The sequence below is a fragment of the Corvus kubaryi genome, unplaced genomic scaffold (assembly GCF_017639235.1).
Source record: "Corvus kubaryi isolate FWS band 111438036 unplaced genomic scaffold, C.kubaryi_AGA036_p1.0 37184, whole genome shotgun sequence".
Classification (NCBI taxonomy): Eukaryota; Metazoa; Chordata; class Aves; order Passeriformes; family Corvidae; genus Corvus; species Corvus kubaryi.
In genome coordinates this window covers 302,026-320,852 of record NW_024581051.1, presented here as the reverse complement: position 1 = coordinate 320,852, position 18,827 = coordinate 302,026, and the positions used below count along the sequence as shown (strand labels likewise).

General features: G+C 40.5%; 2 protein-coding genes across 5 annotated transcripts in view; both read right to left on the bottom strand.

Annotated features, from left to right (window-relative positions):
- STRN (striatin) overlaps positions 1-14,575 on the bottom strand; it is a 69,056-nt gene extending 54,481 nt beyond the window's left edge. For 2 of the 4 annotated variants that reach the window (XM_042021993.1, XM_042021997.1), the window contains exons 1-2: positions 14,154-14,574; positions 1,442-1,545 (exon numbers count right to left, since the gene is read on the bottom strand). In XM_042021993.1, the coding sequence (XP_041877927.1) occupies positions 1,442-1,545; positions 14,154-14,462 (413 nt within the window). In that variant the 5' untranslated portion in view covers positions 14,463-14,574. Of the gene's footprint in view, positions 1-1,441; positions 1,546-14,153 lie in introns of all 4 variants that reach the window. The other 2 variants (XM_042021994.1, XM_042021996.1) reach the window with 2 other exon arrangements.
- Positions 14,576-17,592: 3,017 nt separating this feature from the next.
- HEATR5B (HEAT repeat containing 5B) overlaps positions 17,593-18,827 on the bottom strand; it is a 55,911-nt gene continuing 54,676 nt past the window's right edge. The window contains exon 36 of the mRNA XM_042021992.1: positions 17,593-18,549. Coding sequence (XP_041877926.1) covers positions 18,245-18,549 — 305 coding nt within the window. The 3' untranslated portion in view covers positions 17,593-18,244. The remainder of the gene's footprint in view (positions 18,550-18,827) is intronic.

Genomic DNA, 18,827 nt, shown 5'->3' with positions numbered 1-18,827 from the left:
TCTCTGATGATACACAAAAATGTATTTACATAGTTTGATAATTTTAAATTGCTGAGTTCTGTGGGTTATGAACATGAAGTCAGAGATACTTTTACGTAATCAGGAATAGCTCCCTCAGTTTTGAAATACAAGAAATCTTCACAGAATACATATAACTTAATAGTATATCTTTAGCTGAACCAATGACACTAAGCTTTGTAATCATGCTTCAAATGTAAGCCTTTCCACAGCCATAAACTGCAAACTCCATTATGCATACATTTCATATTTTTCTGGGCTATTTGATATAAGATCAGTACCATAAGAAGGCCTGGGCAAAAAGAGTATCCAAGCATTCCTCCAAGAACTCCCCAAAGGAGAAGAAAATACACTGGAGCCCTGGGGCTACGGCTGGCCAGAACCCTGTCTGCATCTCTATGCTAGCAGATTAATTGGTTGCTACCAGAAAGAGATGAACTGGATGGTTAAAGACATGCCTTGTGCTAAAGCAGCCCATATAAGATGAGCAAACGTAAATGCAATACAGTGATGTAACTATTAGTGTCCTTTTAAAATTATCTACCAGTGATATTCTATTCCTCATTTGCATATGTGTATATTTTTAATCTTATTTCCACTAAACAAACTATTTCAGAGGCTTATTTTATTAAAGAGAAGCAGGAATTATCTGATAGGAAAATAATAATGTAAGCAATAATTGCTCTGCAGCAGTACCATAAATATACTCTTTATTCAAGAATTTTAAAAGACATTTCACTAATTAAAAGAATTTAAACTAAACTTGGCCTAAAATAAATCGGTTGAACAGAGAGATTTCTGAAACCATGATAAAAAAACAACTTGCTTGCCTCAAAGGTTAGAGTAACAGGGAAGTATATATACAAATAAAATGGTAAACTGAGGACTTGTACTGAAATCTCCATGAACAAAGAAATAAGACATTGATTAACTGGTAAACACAAACATTTTTTCAATCATACAATTAATCTCCAGAAGATATTCTTGTAGAGTCTATCATACCAAAAAGACTAAAATTTACCAAGATTAAAAACTAGTAATTATTAGACTGAAGACAGTTATTCAAGATTTCAGTCGTCACATATTAATAAACAAAGCTAGTACTTTGAACAAAATGAGAATACACTGTAATTCTCGAGTATAATCTACACAGTTCAGTGGAATTTTACCAAGGAAAAGTATTCATTATTGATCAGCTATGGGTTTTGTTAGCATAGTTTTGGAGCCATACTATTTTAGCTATTGTTCTTATCATAATGCAGACATTTAGATTTGTGGTTTTATTTAGTACAGTAGTAATTGTCAATCTGAGAACTGAGTAGATACAGAAAAAATATTTCCTGGTTTTGTCAAATACAAGGGCAAAACAAAGTTTGTGCCTTCAGCATTTCTTCATCATGTACTCATCACTAAAGCAGCATACCTTTCCTGTTTGAGCGCATATTCCAGCATTTTGATTCTTCGCACTAGATCCTTCTTCAGATTTTCCTGTCCTTTCCTTTCACCTTGAAGAAAGGCGATCTGGGCCTGCAAAAGGAAGTGTTCAATTTAGAAGCTGCTTCCTCAAAATCATTCAGCATAGCTCTTAAGTGTGTGCGTCTTCCCAAGTTATTTTAATATTCATTTGTAGAGTTCAAAAGAAATGGGCTTACTATGCTTCATAAACATTAAACACTTACAAAAACCACTGCATAGATAAGCCTCCTAAACTACATGCTCATTACAGATCAAAAAAAAAAGGGAAAGAAAAAAGAAATAAAGCCATTTTGGTTTGTTTGACAGGGTTTATTTTCTCTCTTGGAGAAACATTCAATAAAGGATAAGAAATGGATAAAATAAGCATACAAAAAACCTTCAGCAGATAAAGGTATTTACCAACAATAAGCAAAAGAAGATGATAAAGTACTTCTGCTCACCAAGTGAAGTAGTGAAAAATTAGGGTATAATTCTATAGATACGTTAGACACATGATACTCGCAAAAAAACCTGATGTAAACCATGTTCAGCTAAAATAAGAACAAAAGAAAAATAAAACCCTGTTTGTAATACAGGGTTAAGTGTTAATTATGATACTTACTAAAATAGGTTAAGGAAAGTTCTCCAGAAATATTGTAATTAAGAGAGGAAAAAAAAAGGAAAACAGGGAAAGGTATTTTGGTGAGGGAGACAAGGGAGAAATGGGACATAAGTAAATAAAAGTCAAGCAGAAAACAGACAGCTAACCCTCTACCAACTTCCAGCACATTTAGTTGCTTGTGAAAAATCCCCTTTAAATAGAAAATTATGACAAACACAAGATACTAATTCCTAATCATGAAGGAAGAACTACCTGCTTTTGTACCTAATGCTCAAATGAAGTCCATTATAAGGGGCCAAGTTCTTGTGCTTGCTCAACTCATAAGTACACTTTTAGGCAAAAATACCTACAGGCAGTCACCACTTCATGCCACAGCCTCACCTGCCATTTCCAGGATCAGAAGCTTTCTGCACCTCTGCAGCTAAGTCTCCAAGCATCTCATTTGTCTCTTGAGAAGCACAAACAGGATAAAAGGCAATTGGTCTAGACCATCAGCTGTTGAACATGAAGACCAATAAGCCTTTCATTTAAATAAATGCACAGGAAAGTCAGGGATTAAAAATGAGCAGAAATATCCTACCCTCACCTATCACAACCTTGCAAGCAGTCCCCAGGTATTTTAGTTAATGGAGATAGTTGCTTCCAAAGACTCTGACTGTGGATTTTTACCCCAAGGTGAGAAAAAACAGAGTCTGTAAACGTCATTTTCTCTCCACCAACTATAAAGGGAAGGCACACAACTAACTTGGTTGAATTTTAGTGACCAGGCAAGACGAATCTTACTCCAAAAGCCCATTTGTTGGCGACCTAACAAATAGCAGCTGCTCTAAAATACCACACCAGCTGACATAATTTCATTGCTCCAGTACAGCCAATAAATAGCTTGACAGACACCTGAATGATCCTTAACTGCCAGTCACCAACTACACCAGCCAGTTTATGACAAGAGAAAAACACTGGCTGCTCTCCAACAAGGTCAGTCAACACCTTCAATAGGGGAAATATATTTGAATTAAAAAAAAAAAAAAGTCAACTGAATCAAAAGAAAGACCTCTCACTCTGGCATCAAGAATTACAATTGAATTCTAATGTCAATTTTCTGCTCAGGTTTAAAGAAAAGCACAGGAGAAAGAAATGCTGGTGCTGGAGTCAGCATTTCCTACCCTGAGGATTGCAACTGTGCGAGAAGCATCTCAACTCAACAAGGTCAGCATCCCTCCCAAGAGGAACATCTCAGACACATATAACTTAGTTTGCAGTAACTGCACAGACACACAGATTCTCTCTCCCTATCTCCACACAGGCCCAGCAGAAGTAAACACGAGCCCTTCTAGTCAAGTGAGAGAACATCCAAATGTGCTTCTAAAAGCAGAAGATCATGATGTAAATATGTATTTGGCTGGAATGAAGAAGATCATCCAATGCTATCAGGACACAAGATGAAGCGATCTATTATGTGACCTGCTGTCTGCAAGCAATTTCTAGCCAAGAATGAACTGACTGAACACACTGGAATGAAGCATTTTTACCCGGAAGGCTGGCAAACAACCCAACTCAGACACTGCTACACTACAAAGGTCAAACCAGCATTACTGTGCTAACAGTTGAGGCTAAAGTCATCTTCCACTGCTAGGAGCCCAAACAAAATGAGAAATTGCAACTTCTCAATAGTTTTAAAAGCTTCCTTTTATAAGAGGGAGAGGCATAAATGGATATGATTCAGAAATATCATACGACACCTCCTTCATGTGGACATCTTCTGTTGTCAGTAATATGTCCATGCTCTTAATGTGATGTCTTAGAACTTTCCTTTTCCCCAGACTTTCAAGAAATCTTTGCGTTTTTTGCTTAAAATGCACTCAGCAACAACAGCCCAAGAGCCATTTCTCCAGCCCTACATAAGCTAATTGCTAGGAACCTTCAAGGTTAATAAATATATACTTTACAGATAGGTAGTTTTATCAGTACTTCAAGAAACTGAGAATAATTTTGCTCTCTCCTTGGAGGCTGCACAGTTTCTAGCACAGTTTATTCATGCTTTTCTTCAAAGTAGCATCCTTATGTCTAATACTCACTATTTTTGAGAAATTCTAGCTCTGAAAATGAGAATACTTACATTTGGTCCTTTTCATAACATAGAGAAATGTTCCCTCTTTTTTCCACAAGATTTTAGCAACCCTTATCCCTCATTTATACAAGTACTAAGTAATTACAATTAGGTCAGCCTCAGTGGACAATAAACATCAGTTATACATGTAAGCTTAAATATTATTTAAGAAATTCTTAATGATGATATTCAGGTTTACTTATATTGCACATAAGGATAGTATTAAAATAATAACTGAAATTTTATACTAGCAATAATACTCTAAAAGTTCATATGTCTTAAGCAGATTTCATTCTTTAAAATGTTTGGCAATCAACTGAAAATATGCAAAGGAACCTAAATGTTCACACCATAAAAGAAACAGACACACTCTGCAGGTAAATGCAAACTGAATAAACAAGTACAATGACTTTAAATATCTAAAATAACAAATCATGACATGTAGCAGAATTTTCTCAGTCTCTGAATAATACAGTGATAACTGCAGGATCACTATTTCCAATTAAAACACATAAGACAACACCTGTCTAAATGTCTGTGCAAACATTTAATGTGCAGGAGGTCTGGACTAAAACATGATGAAAATTATAACTGAACTGCACAACTCCAGTTTTCTATGTTTCAGGCAAAAATGACAGAATTTTACCAATAGACTGAGGCTCCACAGGTGACTTCTACAGCTGCATCTTTAGCCCAAGTCAAATCTGAAGCCTGAGCTATACCTGAGGGAGTAGAGGAGCAAAGGAGAGTCCCTTCCACTTTGACTAATCTGCAACACTGTTCTACACTTGTGTTTTGGCCACTCCTGGGAAGGTTTGCCAAAAATTTCAAGAATTCGCAAATATTCCCAACAAACAGGTTCTGCGACAACTGACCTTCTAGGCAATAAGGTTAAAATGCATCAAGTCATAAGCCAGTCTTTGCAAACCTCAAAATCGCCTACGGGGATCACGCAAAACCTCATATTGTTCCTTGCCTTATGGGTGGGGCGCATCGTCTCCATAAAGCACCCGGCCCCGCTGGCTCCACAGCAAGAATCAAGGCAGGATCCGCCTCAAGTTTATTCCAGGCTAAGTGCTACAAGTTACTGTATTCCAACTCAACTGTGAAATTACAATCAAGAGAGAAGGAGAAAACAAAACAAACCAAACAAAAAACCAAAATCAAACCAAACAAAAATAGCCCCCACAAAACCAGAGAACACTGGAAAAAGACATGCCTGGAACAGTCTATTTCAGCTGCAATTGTTGTGTCCGGTATTTTTTTTCCATTTTATCTCACTGTATTGTTTTGCATGACCAACTGCAACATAACCTAGAAGCGTCATACACATCCAGTCTAAGTTACAACACTGTAGCTATCTTAACTATTCCACTTCTCTACTAAGGGATTTTTAAAAAAACATTCATTCTTAAAAAAAAATTTCAGAGGCAACAACACTGCTGTTTTACAAAATTCCCCAAAAGATTCTAGTATCACATTACTGTGAAGTAGACAAAAAGGTGAGACAATGTTTTCGGTAGCACTGGGTTATAAACAACTCTTTTTAAAATGTTGCTGACTTCCTAATAGAGGCTTAGCAGCCATAACAACATAATTAAATAATGAAATCACATCTTAGTAAGCCCAGATTCTACCAATGTTTAAAAATTTACACTGAAATTTATAATTCCTCGAATCAGCAGCCACAACAACAAGCATGTTTAAAAGTATATTATATTTAGATATCTTTTTAGGCTGACACCTCAACACTACCAGAGAGTAGGAGATAAAAAAGTACTCCTCTTTAACAGGAAATTTTAAAAAATAAACATTCTGTGACTGCTAAACAACTGATGCACATTTAGTATCAACTTCTATCAGTTACTGAATTTTACAGCTATTTCAAGTTAAAAGGCAATTTATTTTTTTTAATTCATAAGACTCAAAAATTATAAAAAGCCTTTCTATTCTTCTCTAAAATAGTCATCTTAATATTTTAAAGTAAATCTCACTTCAAATTCATGGACACTTAAAGGTTAACAGACATCATTTGACAAAGAGCTACTAAAACACACAATTCTCCACATAATGCTTCCATAATTCAACAACCAGGTCTTCACAGGTTGAGAGAAAGAGAACAAAAGAGAGGGGGAAAAACTGTAAGAAAAGTATTACAAAAAATATGCAGATAGCTAAAATAACTAAATACATTATGGAGATTGATTAATCTGGAACAGTTGTGCTAACCGGTCTACCAAGATCTGCCAGAAGGATTCTGCAGGCTGCCAGGGTACTCAGTATTTTAGATTATAGTTGGCTCACTGAAGCACTACATATTTTAGTATATTTGTAAATAAGTGTAAGCATGCCCCGGGGGTGAGAAGAAAAGAGAGGGAGTGGGGAGGGGAAATATCAATGGTCTAGTACAACTAGGGAACAATTTTAAGAGGCACCATACTTCACATCACTACACACACCTACTAGCACTCTGTGCCAGGAGAGGCTAGGAAGCTTTTGTAATTCCTGAAGCCACTTAAGATAACACAAAACTGAAGTGGGGCCACAGGCTGAAACGACTGGCAGGCACCAAGGCATATTTAACTTCACCCCACGAAGAAGGTACTTCACCCCATTTATCCCTCACATGCTCATGCTGGGTGATACCACCTCATGAGACCAGTGTACAGCACTATCTGCTACTGGTACTTTATTTTTGTTGGACTTCTCAGAGCTGTCCTAAAACTAGCATCAGAGCTAAACCCAGAAAATCCATCCAAAAGAAATCAAAGATTTAGCTTACAGTAAAAAAAATACGGCTAAAAATGCCATTTATTTACCTTCTTTGTCTCTGTTTTTCAAACAGTGTTTTCAAAGAGAAAACACTGTTTGAAAAACAAATTCAGTAAGACTGAAATACTCCTAATAAACAATCCAGAACTGATTCACAATTTATTCCGGGCAATACCTTGATTACTAACTTAGGCATCTCAAAAACAGGAGGACTCGTCTTTCCGCAGTTTGAAGTGTTTCAGTACATAGATCTCTGTTCAGAATGCCAGTCTTTCTTTTATCCTCTCTTCAGTGCTGCCTTTCACTGTTCTATCAGTTGTAAGCATGAAAATAGTTGCCAAGCAATGTATATTCAGCTCATTTAATCATTCTTCACTTGCAAAAATTTTCTCTAAACCTCCAGTCACTTCTGTGGCACACAGTACTTAAGTGGTGAATACTAACTTTTTTTTTGACCCAAAAGCATGTGCCATATAGACTGATACAAGCACAAAAAGAGTTCAGCTTTTAAATGTGATGTAATTCTATAAGCAACACTGCAATGGCATGTCACAAAATAATCACATATTATGAGCTGGAGTCCAAATTGCAAATGCTCAAACTTCTTTCCTCTTGCTGTACAAGAACAGCAGAAATGCAGCGACAGCAGTCAGCACCAGGATTGATAAACAGACTCATGGCCCACATTTAAACAGACAATGGAAGTTCACAGGCCGAATGAATCACTTGGGGTATGGCAAGACAAGGGAGAAAAAATCTGGAGGAGATTTTTTGATTTGGCTTCAGTAGCAGAAGGAGGAGTGAACCAGACTTGACCACACAAGCATTTGCAGAGGCAATTGGCACAGTCCTGCTCCTCACTCCTACATCCAGGATCAGCTACTCCTTGTATTCAAGCATGCCTGACCACTCTGAACTGACTTGGACATCAAGTGAAACAAACACAAAGATAAGTGATTTTGTTCTCACCTCCTGTTTACAAGCTTGGATATGAACATCATGCATGTCATTTTTGCTCTGATGCTTTCGCGATCCTGCCCTATGTGACTGCACTAAAGGGAAACATATTCCTAGCTAAGACCAGAAAAAATGCAGTCTTTCCACAATGCAATCTTTAATTTAGCTTATTTATCACTGGGTTATTACCAAAAATAATCAATACTAGTGAGTATATAGCAAACTTTTTTCAAATAGGAAAAGAACATATGGATGAGTTCATCTACAGGCCCACACAGAACAAGTCACTCAGACAAAATGAACCTTTGTCTTCACATTTCAAAGTATTTTTATTTCTAGATTATTGTCTGTGAAGCTTGGATTCTGAGTACTCTGAAATGATGCAAAAGAATTCTTTCAGGTATCCAAGCATTTCTCACCATTTAAAGCTAAAACATAAGAATCCCTCCTCTACTTCAAAGTCAATTCTCACCACTTTCTAACTAAGAAACTTAGAAATGAGGACTTGACAAGGCTTGCCAGCCTTGTGAAGCCAAATATACAAGTAGGTTACTGACCAATACTTATTTTCTCAGAAAACTGTGTACTGGTAACAGTTTTAGTTAAGGCTTGGTATCTGTACAGTCTTACTTCTTTTAGCATTAAATTAAGATGAACTAAAAGTCTCAGGCAATTCGTGTGATCCTCCCTGGGGAATTTTACACAGACCGTTCTAAAATTAGTAAATAAAGTTTCCGTGTCTACTGAAACGTCAATAAAGGCTAAGTTATATTTGCAACTTGTTGATCCAACAGGGCCAAGTTACTTATCCCTGATGCAATAAAACAGCCACAAGCCAAGACCCTCAGCAGAAACAGAAGGGCTACATTTTGAGTAGGACACAGAGATACCAATTAATTAAAAATGTGCACTAATAAAGACACATAGGATGTTTTACCATATGCTAACCTGACACTGAAAACCAAAGTTTTCCACCTAGAATATAGCAATTTAATTGATTTTTGCTCAATCCAACAATTCCACAGCAATCACGAAAAACAGAAAAATGCCTTTTTCTTTTTGCAAGTATAACTTTCCATGAAAAGTCTTTGAAAGCTTTAAAGACCACTTGGAGTCAATGTAACACTGCAAAACTCTCTCTGTTCTTGCTATATCGATATTTACAGCAGCATTTTCCTAAATTATTTAGGCCTATTTAAGAAACACATTTTCATTACACTCAAACCAAATTACAGGTTTGACAGACATGAGAAGAATTGGAATATCTGATGGTAGGAAATGGCCAGATCAATTATGCAATAAAAAAAAATAAAACCCAGACTATAAAAACCAGGTACACACCTGCAAAGAACATTGTCTCATCAGTTTGTACTTACGTTCTACAAATTTCTGAATTTCTGAAAATCACTGAACATCTCACTGGTCCTCTTGCCTTAAATAAAAGAAGCCATGACAGCATATCAATGATTATACTGGAATTAGCCAGAAAATACAGTTTGCTTCATGTGAATCTGGAAAATAGAAAGCTTGCTAAAAGAAGTCTGTGAAAGAAAGGATATCTGGTAGTCACCAAGGCCCATTTAGCAAATAAACACACCTCACTATTGTGACCATGGCTTATTTTCTTCTGCCTTGCCTTTGATTTATCTGAGATATATAAAACAATAAAGTTGAAATTACTGCTTTTCTGCAGTGGAAACACATGAAACATTAATCACTGGTGGTTCTTTTGTACTGTCTGCCTTATGAGAAAAAAATATTTTATAGAAGACTTTTACATCACTTCTGCCAATTCACCTTTCACTGAGAATCTCAGAAATTTGACCCACACCATCATATTTGAAAATTTTATACAGAACTTCTTCAAATGTTACTTATCTTCTATTTTATTGGTCAAACTGTATCTTTAGGACTTTTCCATTAACTTAATAACTGATTTCACCAACACACTGCTCATTAATTTTTCTCTGCACAACATTTTCAGATTATCCAACTATCAGAATGTCTTCTAACTAGAAATTTAATCCAACAAGAGGACCGTTATCTAAAAGTCAACAAACTGTAAATATCAACAATTTCTGAATCGAGTAACAAATGTCCTAAATCATACTATAAATAGCCACAGCCATCTGTCTGATTTGCCCCTTCTCCTCATGACTTCAACTTGTCTATCTCCAAGGACACAATCTTACCAAGTAGCATGCCTGGCTTGCCTCTTGCAGCAGAAAAGCAGCAGCAAGGGGCAAGATCTCCCACCGTGAACCCCTCCCAGCGAGCTAACATTACTAAATCTAACTTCCATACCCAATCTCAAGTGCTTATCTGTAACTTCCATCACATTCCTTCTATTACAGCTGTTTGCTGTAATTTAACCACATTTTATCTCATTTCATATCTCTTTCCCTATCACTTGGGTGGTGTTTTTTCTTTTGGCACTGTCTTACAAGGACTATTTTTAACAAAGCTGTAGAAACACAAGCACATTGTATCCACCCATTCTCCCTAATTTCCTTGCAAACCTTTTCAAAGGAAAGTTTACCCCGGAAAAATAATTTTCATGTAATGGTATCAGGTCCCACCACTCATATGGAGTCTGCTACTCTAAAGAAACAAGTTACTAGTTAGAGGAAATGAAAACTTCAGTAGTGACAAGGACAAAAGCTAGAAAATTCCTTAGCAGGATGTGGGGTTGTCCATACACACAGTTACATACAGTATAGCAGTTTGTTGCAATTTAGACCATTTGTGAAATAGGAAGAAATGCCAAAGTCTGCAAATTTGCACTTTTGCCAGAAAAATGTTTGTCGGAAGCAGAACTTTCCACAGCAACTTATGCATTGCTTGCAAAGACAACACTTCTAGTCAAAACAAAAGCCATACACACACACACCTTCCAAGTTCATCCAGCTTTGTCGCTTGCTGGGACAAGGACGTGCATCGGCAGCACTCAGCTCTGCGGGGTCCCAGCCCCGGGGGCAGAGTCCCCATTGCTCCCCCCAGGGGTGACAGATGGCTAATTAAAAGGGAAATAACATCGGCAACAGTCACTCCCAACCAGTCAGAAGACGTATGGTTAAGGCAAGACACCACTATGGGAGGCAGTTCAACCCCTGCCTGCCTCAAGCAAAGATATGGATTTCAGTGCCCTGCACATGCATTTGATCAAACCCTTTGCTATTTTCGGATGGGCTTGTCCAACACATAATGACAACTCTGAAATGTCTCTGTGTCAGTCCAGAAAAATGCAGAATGAAAAAAACCTGAAGTTTAAAACCAGCAGAACAGGAAACCCTGTCTTGTCAACTCTCCCAAGCAGCTGCTAGAAGAACCTAAGAAAAGGAAAATCACTAATTTCTGAAAAGATATGAAAATAGATTATAACGCCATAAAACACTGTTTGTGAATACTTAAATGAGGATTAATAACATTAGTATTTATCCTAGTTAATTACTTCATAGGGCATCACAAAAGTCTATTCTTAGGGTAATTTTTCAATCTGCAGATGTCAAAGTACTGTAAACAGAAAGCAAGCATTAAAAGTTAAATATGTAATCAGCAGATAAGCATCATGGGGACCCCATATTAATCTGTTTTCATTCTTATTTGATATACACAGCTTACTAATGATGTTTGTACTGAAGTCCTCTTTCGCCTCTAATGAGGAAGATTATATAATACAGGCAACAATAATTTCAAAAGGTTCAAGAAAAATAATTAGAAGATCAGAATAAGCATGAATATTTGCCAGGGAAAGCAAAATATAGGCACTGGTAGGAAGAAAAAACTTGGCAAGGCAGTACTAGACCAGTACCTAAGAACAGATTAAGCTGCCCGGCCTGCCAGCTCACACACGTTATGAGCTTGGGTGTGTGTCTCCTCAACAAGCACCACAGAACACAACAGAAAGGTATTCTACCTGAATATCACATCTAGTTCCACACAGTTAATTAGAGGGATAAGAAAAAGAGAAAATGAAAAGAAGCCCAGAGAGGAAGAAAAGGAAGCCAGGAAATCACAATGGGACTGACTTACAAGATGGTTTTTTGGAGAGAGGGTATATTTTGGAGCAAACCAACAACTACAGAGCAGAAGCCAAGCACAGTAATACTGTGGCATAAGGTATCCCAAGTATTTCAATACCATGGCAGGTAAGGAACCAGAGATAAAAGAAATCTACCTCTAAGAAACTAGATCAATTGCAAGAAAAATTATGGGATACTAAGACCACCACACTAAATAGGTCCTTTGCCCCACAGCCTCCCAAGAGTGGATGGATAGTCTAGCACTGGAATTTGCATTGGATAGAAGTACAATGAGGAGCACTGCATCTTTATCTCAAGAGAAAGAAAGTGTCTGACCTCAAATTTCCATTACTCTGTTAAACATTTCCAAATACATAGGCCAACAAAAGGCTTCAGAAGGAGCACAGACCAAGTCTGTAATTAACACTGCTCATGCTTCAGGTGTACAATTTCTAAAAGCCATCCTGTAGTTGCTGAATCCCTACCACAAACCTCTCACATGAATCCAAGAACGTTCATCTGCAAATGGTCACAGCAGACGTTAATGCCTGATGTCTACAGAGGTAGCCAAGAATTCTGCACCTTCCTGAACATGACTCTGCAGCAGATAAATGCTGTTACAGCTTGTGGCAATGCCAGCCACAGCTAATTATAAGTTTATTGAGATGTTTTGGCAAGAGTCAAAGGCATTCAAGCAAACAACGTGTGATGGGGTTATCTGCCACTGATAATACATGACTTCTGCAAACAGTCTAAATACTCTACTTCTTTCCTCCTGTCTCATCCATAACACCAAGCTTTTGAGGGATACCTGGGGAAGAAGGAGGAATGACATGCTGTTGAAGGACACGATAAATATGCAAAATGTTAATACTTTTAATGCAGTGGCAAAATTTCTTAGGTCCTGTAAACTATTTTTTTTTCTCCAAAGCAATATTTGGTATCTTTACCAGCTATGAATATATGTCAAGATATTTATGGACCTCCACTGGATATATGACACGTGATGCTATTCCTATACACAGCTAAGCTAGTAACTTTCTACACAGTATTTACTGGATGTAGTGAATAGAAGCATGATTCAGTTACTAACCAATTTCTCATTGAATCATTGAAGTTAAAATAAAAATTACTCTCTTGTCCTCACGACCACTTCCTTTAAATTCGTGCAAAGGAACTCTCATTAAAGAACATCAAATCTGCCACTCTTCTCAGAGTGGTTGTTTGATGTTACTATGGAAAGTAAAATTTAAAAGATGAAAAAAAACCCCAACCCAATAACCAAAAAATAGAGAAGTGGTTTGCATTGCTAAACAGACTCAAGACTCTCTTGACAAAGACTGTACTTTCAAGGAAAGCTATAGAAAGAAGGGATGGACAGGAAGAAAGAGACAAAGAAAGGAGATCTAAAAAGGAAACCAGTAGACACTTTTCAGTCTCAAACACGGCCAAATGAGAATCAGTGGGCTGCTGGTAACATGGGCAGCGTTAAGGTTTAACACAGGGATTTTCTTGTAAACAACACCGAAGAGGAACGAAGGTTGTTGCATTATCGACTGTTATTGGAGTTAATGCAACGTGCACATCACTGAAGTATCTGACAGCAATGGCTCTAGGCCAGCAGCTCACAAGTTCTTTAACCACAAGATCACTATCAATCCTTTCATGCATTAATGAGCGTATCAACCCCATCGCTTTTCAAACGAAAACACTACATAACGTGCCCCATAGTAGCGAAGGGGATCCAGCCGGTCCCACGGGCCTGGTCGCTGTGCGGGAGAGGCAGCATCGAGGGCCGGGGGCAAATGCGGCGCGAGCGGCGGTGCAGCGGCACAACGGGGGCGCGCTACTCGCCGGGGGCACATTTTAAGAGGGATTATGAAACTGGTGACAAGTTGGGGCGGCCGACCCTGAGGGGCACCCGGAAAACGCCGGGGAGGCGGCGACAGCGGCAGAGCGCGCAGGGCCCGCTCCCCGCCGGGCCGGCCGCCACGTCCCACCCCGCTCCCGGCCGCGGCGGGGGGCGGCCGCCCTGGGGGCAGTGGAACAGCCCGGGCTGCCGCTTCTTCTCGGGGAAGAGGACAAGCCGTGGCAGCGCCCTGAGCGGCCGCTCCCCTCCAGCTGCGTAGGGACGGAGGACACGGAGGGGGAGCGGCTGCGGGAGCCGGGGGTGTGGGGGGTAGAAGGTCGCGGGTGTTACCTGCAGCTCCGCCCGCTCCGCCTCCCACTCGGCGCGCTCCGCCTCGAAGCGGCCCCACTCGTGCTGCAGGAAATGCAGGATGCCCGGCACGCTGTATTGAGCCCGGGACGCCGAGAGCGGCGCGGCGGCTCCGGAGGCTGAGACCCCCCCTCCTCCGCCGCCGCCTCCTCCTGCTGCCGCCGCCGCGGCCGCCGCTGCCGCCGCCTCGCCCGGCTCCAACCCCGGCCCGCCCGCCGGCGGCGGCAGCAGGAGGGCGTTGTTGTTGTTGTTGTTGCTGAAGAAGACGCCGGGCCCCGCTTGCTCGTCCATGGCCGGGCCGGGTCCGCCTGGCTCGCCGCCGCCGCCGCTCCCGCCGCGTCCCGGCAGCAGCAGCAGCAACAACCTGGGCGCGTCCCGCCCGCCGTCACCGCCTGACAGCCGCCCCCGCCCGCTGCTACGGCGGCCCGGCGGGAACAGCAGCGGGGAGCGATTCGCCCCGCCGCCTCGCGCGGCGTCCTGGGAAATGTAGTTCCGCTGGATAGCGGGGAGGACCTCCTGACCCCTGCCTTCTCCCCGCGCCGCCCGTACTTCCAGGGATGGCGTTCCGGCGGCTCAGCCTCAGTCCCGGGATGTGCGGTCCGGTCGGCTGGGCGGGGGCGAGGGCGCCGGCGGGAGGAGCAGGGCAAGGGCAGTCCCGTGCTGTAGCGGAAGCACAGGTTAATGGTCACTTCCACCTCCGAACGGGATTTAAACGGCTTGGGCTCTCCCGCAGCCCGCCCTAGGGACACGGGCAGGGCAGGTGCGTCGCAGCAGTTCCGCATGCTCCGGTCGGGCCCTGCCCTGGCAGCCCCGGCCTTTCTGCTTCGTCCCTGTTCTGAGCAGCGCTCGGCCTCACACTGCCAAAAGCTGTAAACCCTGCTCAAGGCTACAGAGGATTTCTTGAGCATCGTTCGCAATGCTGGGAAGGAGAGCGACACAACATTTTTCAGTAATTGCCACGCTGCCTGTTCAGCGAGGAAAGGGAAAACAGGATCCTGGGGGACTGAGGGCGCAAGCTGTCGGCAGAACTGCCCTCTCCCCATGGCACCAAGGGACGAAGCCATGTGCGCACCAGCAGCAGCGCCTTGCTGAGGGCAGCCGCTCCGTCAGGCTGTGCCGAGGGCCGGTGCCAGCACTGTGGGAAGGGGGTGTGTGCCACCAAGGCGGGGCCGTGGGGCTCCCGCGGGCGCTGGGAACGGGCCCCGCTTGTGCCACTTGCGCCCTTCGCCGTGCGCACCAGGAGTGCCTCGCTGCCTTCTCAAGCAGCGTTTCCTGTTTCCCTGTGGCTGTTCCGAAACCATAGTCGCCTGCTTCGTAACCTTGCCCGCAGAGTTTGAGCTGTGGCTGCTGAACGATCTCTCCGGGAAAGACCACTAAGGAAGCTTACAGAGAGCAGCGAGGAAACAGGAGCCAAAACACGGGACAGGGAGCGTGATCTGAGGGACCTCGGCAAGGAACCAGTGTAGAACAAGGCTCACCCAGAAAGGAAGGAACAGCAGAGAGGGAGATGAAAGATGCGAAGGGGAAGCGGAGCAAACAGTTTCATTAAAAGCACATTTAAAACGCCACTGACAAAGAAAAAGATGAAAAAGACAGTGACAAACAACAATAAGCAAGCACTACGGCAATTTCAAGTTACTTCAGTTTTTTTAATCAAATGGAATTTGATGCCAAAATATTGTGCAAAACCACATGATTATACCTTTAGTATCAGGAGCAAGCACAGAAGCAAACGAGGACTAAACTGGGGAAGGATGTATACAAACGAGAGTTGTGCATGTTGTAGACAGCCACACAAAATACAAAGAAAAACCTCTCCCTTCTCTATCCCTCTACATCTATCTAGTGCCATTTTCTCTTCTGCTAACTTTCTTCTATTGTTCTACTGAATTTTTAGTTATGCTTGATTGCTACACTTCCCTCCCCCCTTCTGAGTTTTCAGACATTTTGTCAACTAGAGTCTAACCAAAACTTAAAAGTGCTAAGAAAAAACTTAAGGTAAACAAAACATAATTATAGACAAAATCTTTCCAAGAAGTCATTCAGTCCTAGACTACCTGGTGGAGGGGTGGGAATCCAAAACAGGTTATAAACTTGTTTTCTGTTTTACTTGCAAAATGTTTGTGTTGAATTTTGAAGTGGAAGAGTTCCCTTAATACAATGTTAAATTGGTTCAGAACTTCTTCTAAGCAATACAGATTTGTAATGCTGGAAAGACTTATTAGAAAGGGATATATTTCAATCAATTTAATTCCCACTACCCCTACTAAGATGAAAAAACTAGTGAAGTTACTTTCCTTCTCATGTACAGCACACTGTTTTTACTTCTGCACATATCTTTACTCCTGTAGAACAATGGAACAAGACTTAATTAACATCTTTATGGAAAAAAAATTGAGATTAGAGTATGCACCACTTGCTGTGTCCTCACTTTAGTACTAAAACATTCACTGTGAAATAAAAGCATTTTTAAGTTTATGTTAAATATTTTGCACACAGCAACTACCATAGGGTGAAAGAGCATTGTCTTGACCATTTTGCATAGGTACTCCAAGGGATATTAGATAAGGTCTTACAGGAAAATAGAAAGCCTAGAGGCAAGTATCTATGCAAAAATAGTGATCTACAAATATTTTAAGCAGATATTAGTCATATTCAATTCTATTTACTATCCCTTTGTTATATTTGAAGTTGAAGCATCTGAAATACGCAGTTTTTACAGAGTATACAGAGAAAAATCAGAGATGAAACTCAGCAGGCCTAGTCAAGATCTCTGGTTATGTGACTTCTCTCTATAAAGCAAAATGTATAGAAAGATCCCTATAAAAGCCCATAAATTCAACAGCTATGTCAAAAAATTCATGTAAGTCAGTCTTGTGTACACAAGAAAATACATGGTTCCACACTTCTGCCAATAGGAAGGGTGAGGCCTGGCAGCAGACAGACACTGGGAGTCCCTGGCTGTGCGCTGCAAGGTTAGCACAGCACCTGAGCTCTAAGCTCCAAAATCTGCACATCAGACACTCAGATGTGAGGGGACCAAAATGCTTTTGAAAAAAGCCTAGTAGGGGAAGGAAAAACTGGAGGAGCCTGACTCTCAATTGTGTTCTGCCCCCTGAGTCAGTACAGTGCAAAGTGCTCCAGTACCTCTGCTTGTAAACTTGATCAAGGACTACAGGTATGATGTATGCAGAGACTAAAATCTAGCAGGAAGGTTAAATACCTGTGAGTCTGGACAAAGGGCAGAGCATTGACTCATCACATATTCAACCAGTTGCTGGCAGAACAGGAAGACTGCAAACACAGAGCACCTTACAAGGGCCAAAATCTACACCTACAGAAATGCAGATAGCAGGCAGCTCTCTTTATAAACTCAGTTTCCAGTGCATTCTTTCAAATTTATCTTAGAAGAGATAGGGGATTAGATTCTTTGCATCCTTTATTCATTTTCAAGCATGGAAACGGATTTGAAAGAGATATACACCACATAAATAAGGACAACTCATTAAGACAGCATGCTTGATCATTAACCTTAAGAAAGGCTGAAAATTTCCTATTCTTTTGTTATGGGGTTTTGTTTTTTTTTTTCATGCAAGCTGAAATGGTCTACAAAGTCTGACAATCCCCTTCCCTACTTTTTTTTTAAAAGGAAAAAATTCGTACTTCTACACTTGAAATTCCCCATGGTACAGGGTAAGTACTTCATAACATTTTTTCCTCTTCTCTCCATCCCCACTGTTAGCGTGTTGGCACAATGGCAGGATAACAATCACCAGATTTCAAAAACCACTGGAGGGTTTGGGATAGCTTTTAAAAATAAATAAAACTATTTAGATACAGAATAATTTTTTGCTGGATAATTTATAACAGAAATTCATAAATATGATCACAATTTTCTAAAAATCTATACAAATACAAGTAACACCACTTCCCTTGTAATGCATGGATTTCAAGTAATTACACAAAGCTCCATTAGACAGCCTTTCACATACAAATTACACAAAATTAGACATGTATGCAGGGATAATGTAATGCTTCTGACTACTTAATGGTCCAAAAATAATAAAACTAATTCAAAAAAAGCTAGTTTTCAGTTTAATTGTTGGGGTGGAATGTACTGTGGGTGGTGGTTGCCTAGCAGCTGCTTTTGCTTTGCTGGCCTGACTTGCTCGGACTGCAGTTTCTAGACGTGTTTTCAATTCAGGAGCAGCTCCCATTACTGTCTTGAAAGCATGGGGGTAAAGTGGACCAATGTGCATTAGATTCTGAAGTGCAAATTCGTGAAGATCCTTAGATGCTGTAGATGCAGAAGCAAAGGCATTTTCATTCAGTAAATAGGAGATCAGAGTGGGAACGAGAAGGGCAAGCAACTGCACTCCTAAAAATGAAAGAAAAAAACGTAATTACCATATCAGAGAATGAAACAAAATAAAATTTATCACTTACTAGACTTATAAGGGTAATACTGTTTTCAGAACTGACATTAGGAACTGTAATCAAAAATTATCAAATTAAAACAACTGAAATGTAGATGGCTTCCTGTGCTTTGATCACTCAAATCTTTCTTACCAGGACTGGGTTTCAGATTTCTATTATTTTTCATTACAGCTATGTTGATCCTGACGCTTATTTTGAGATGCTTTTGCACCATCTGAT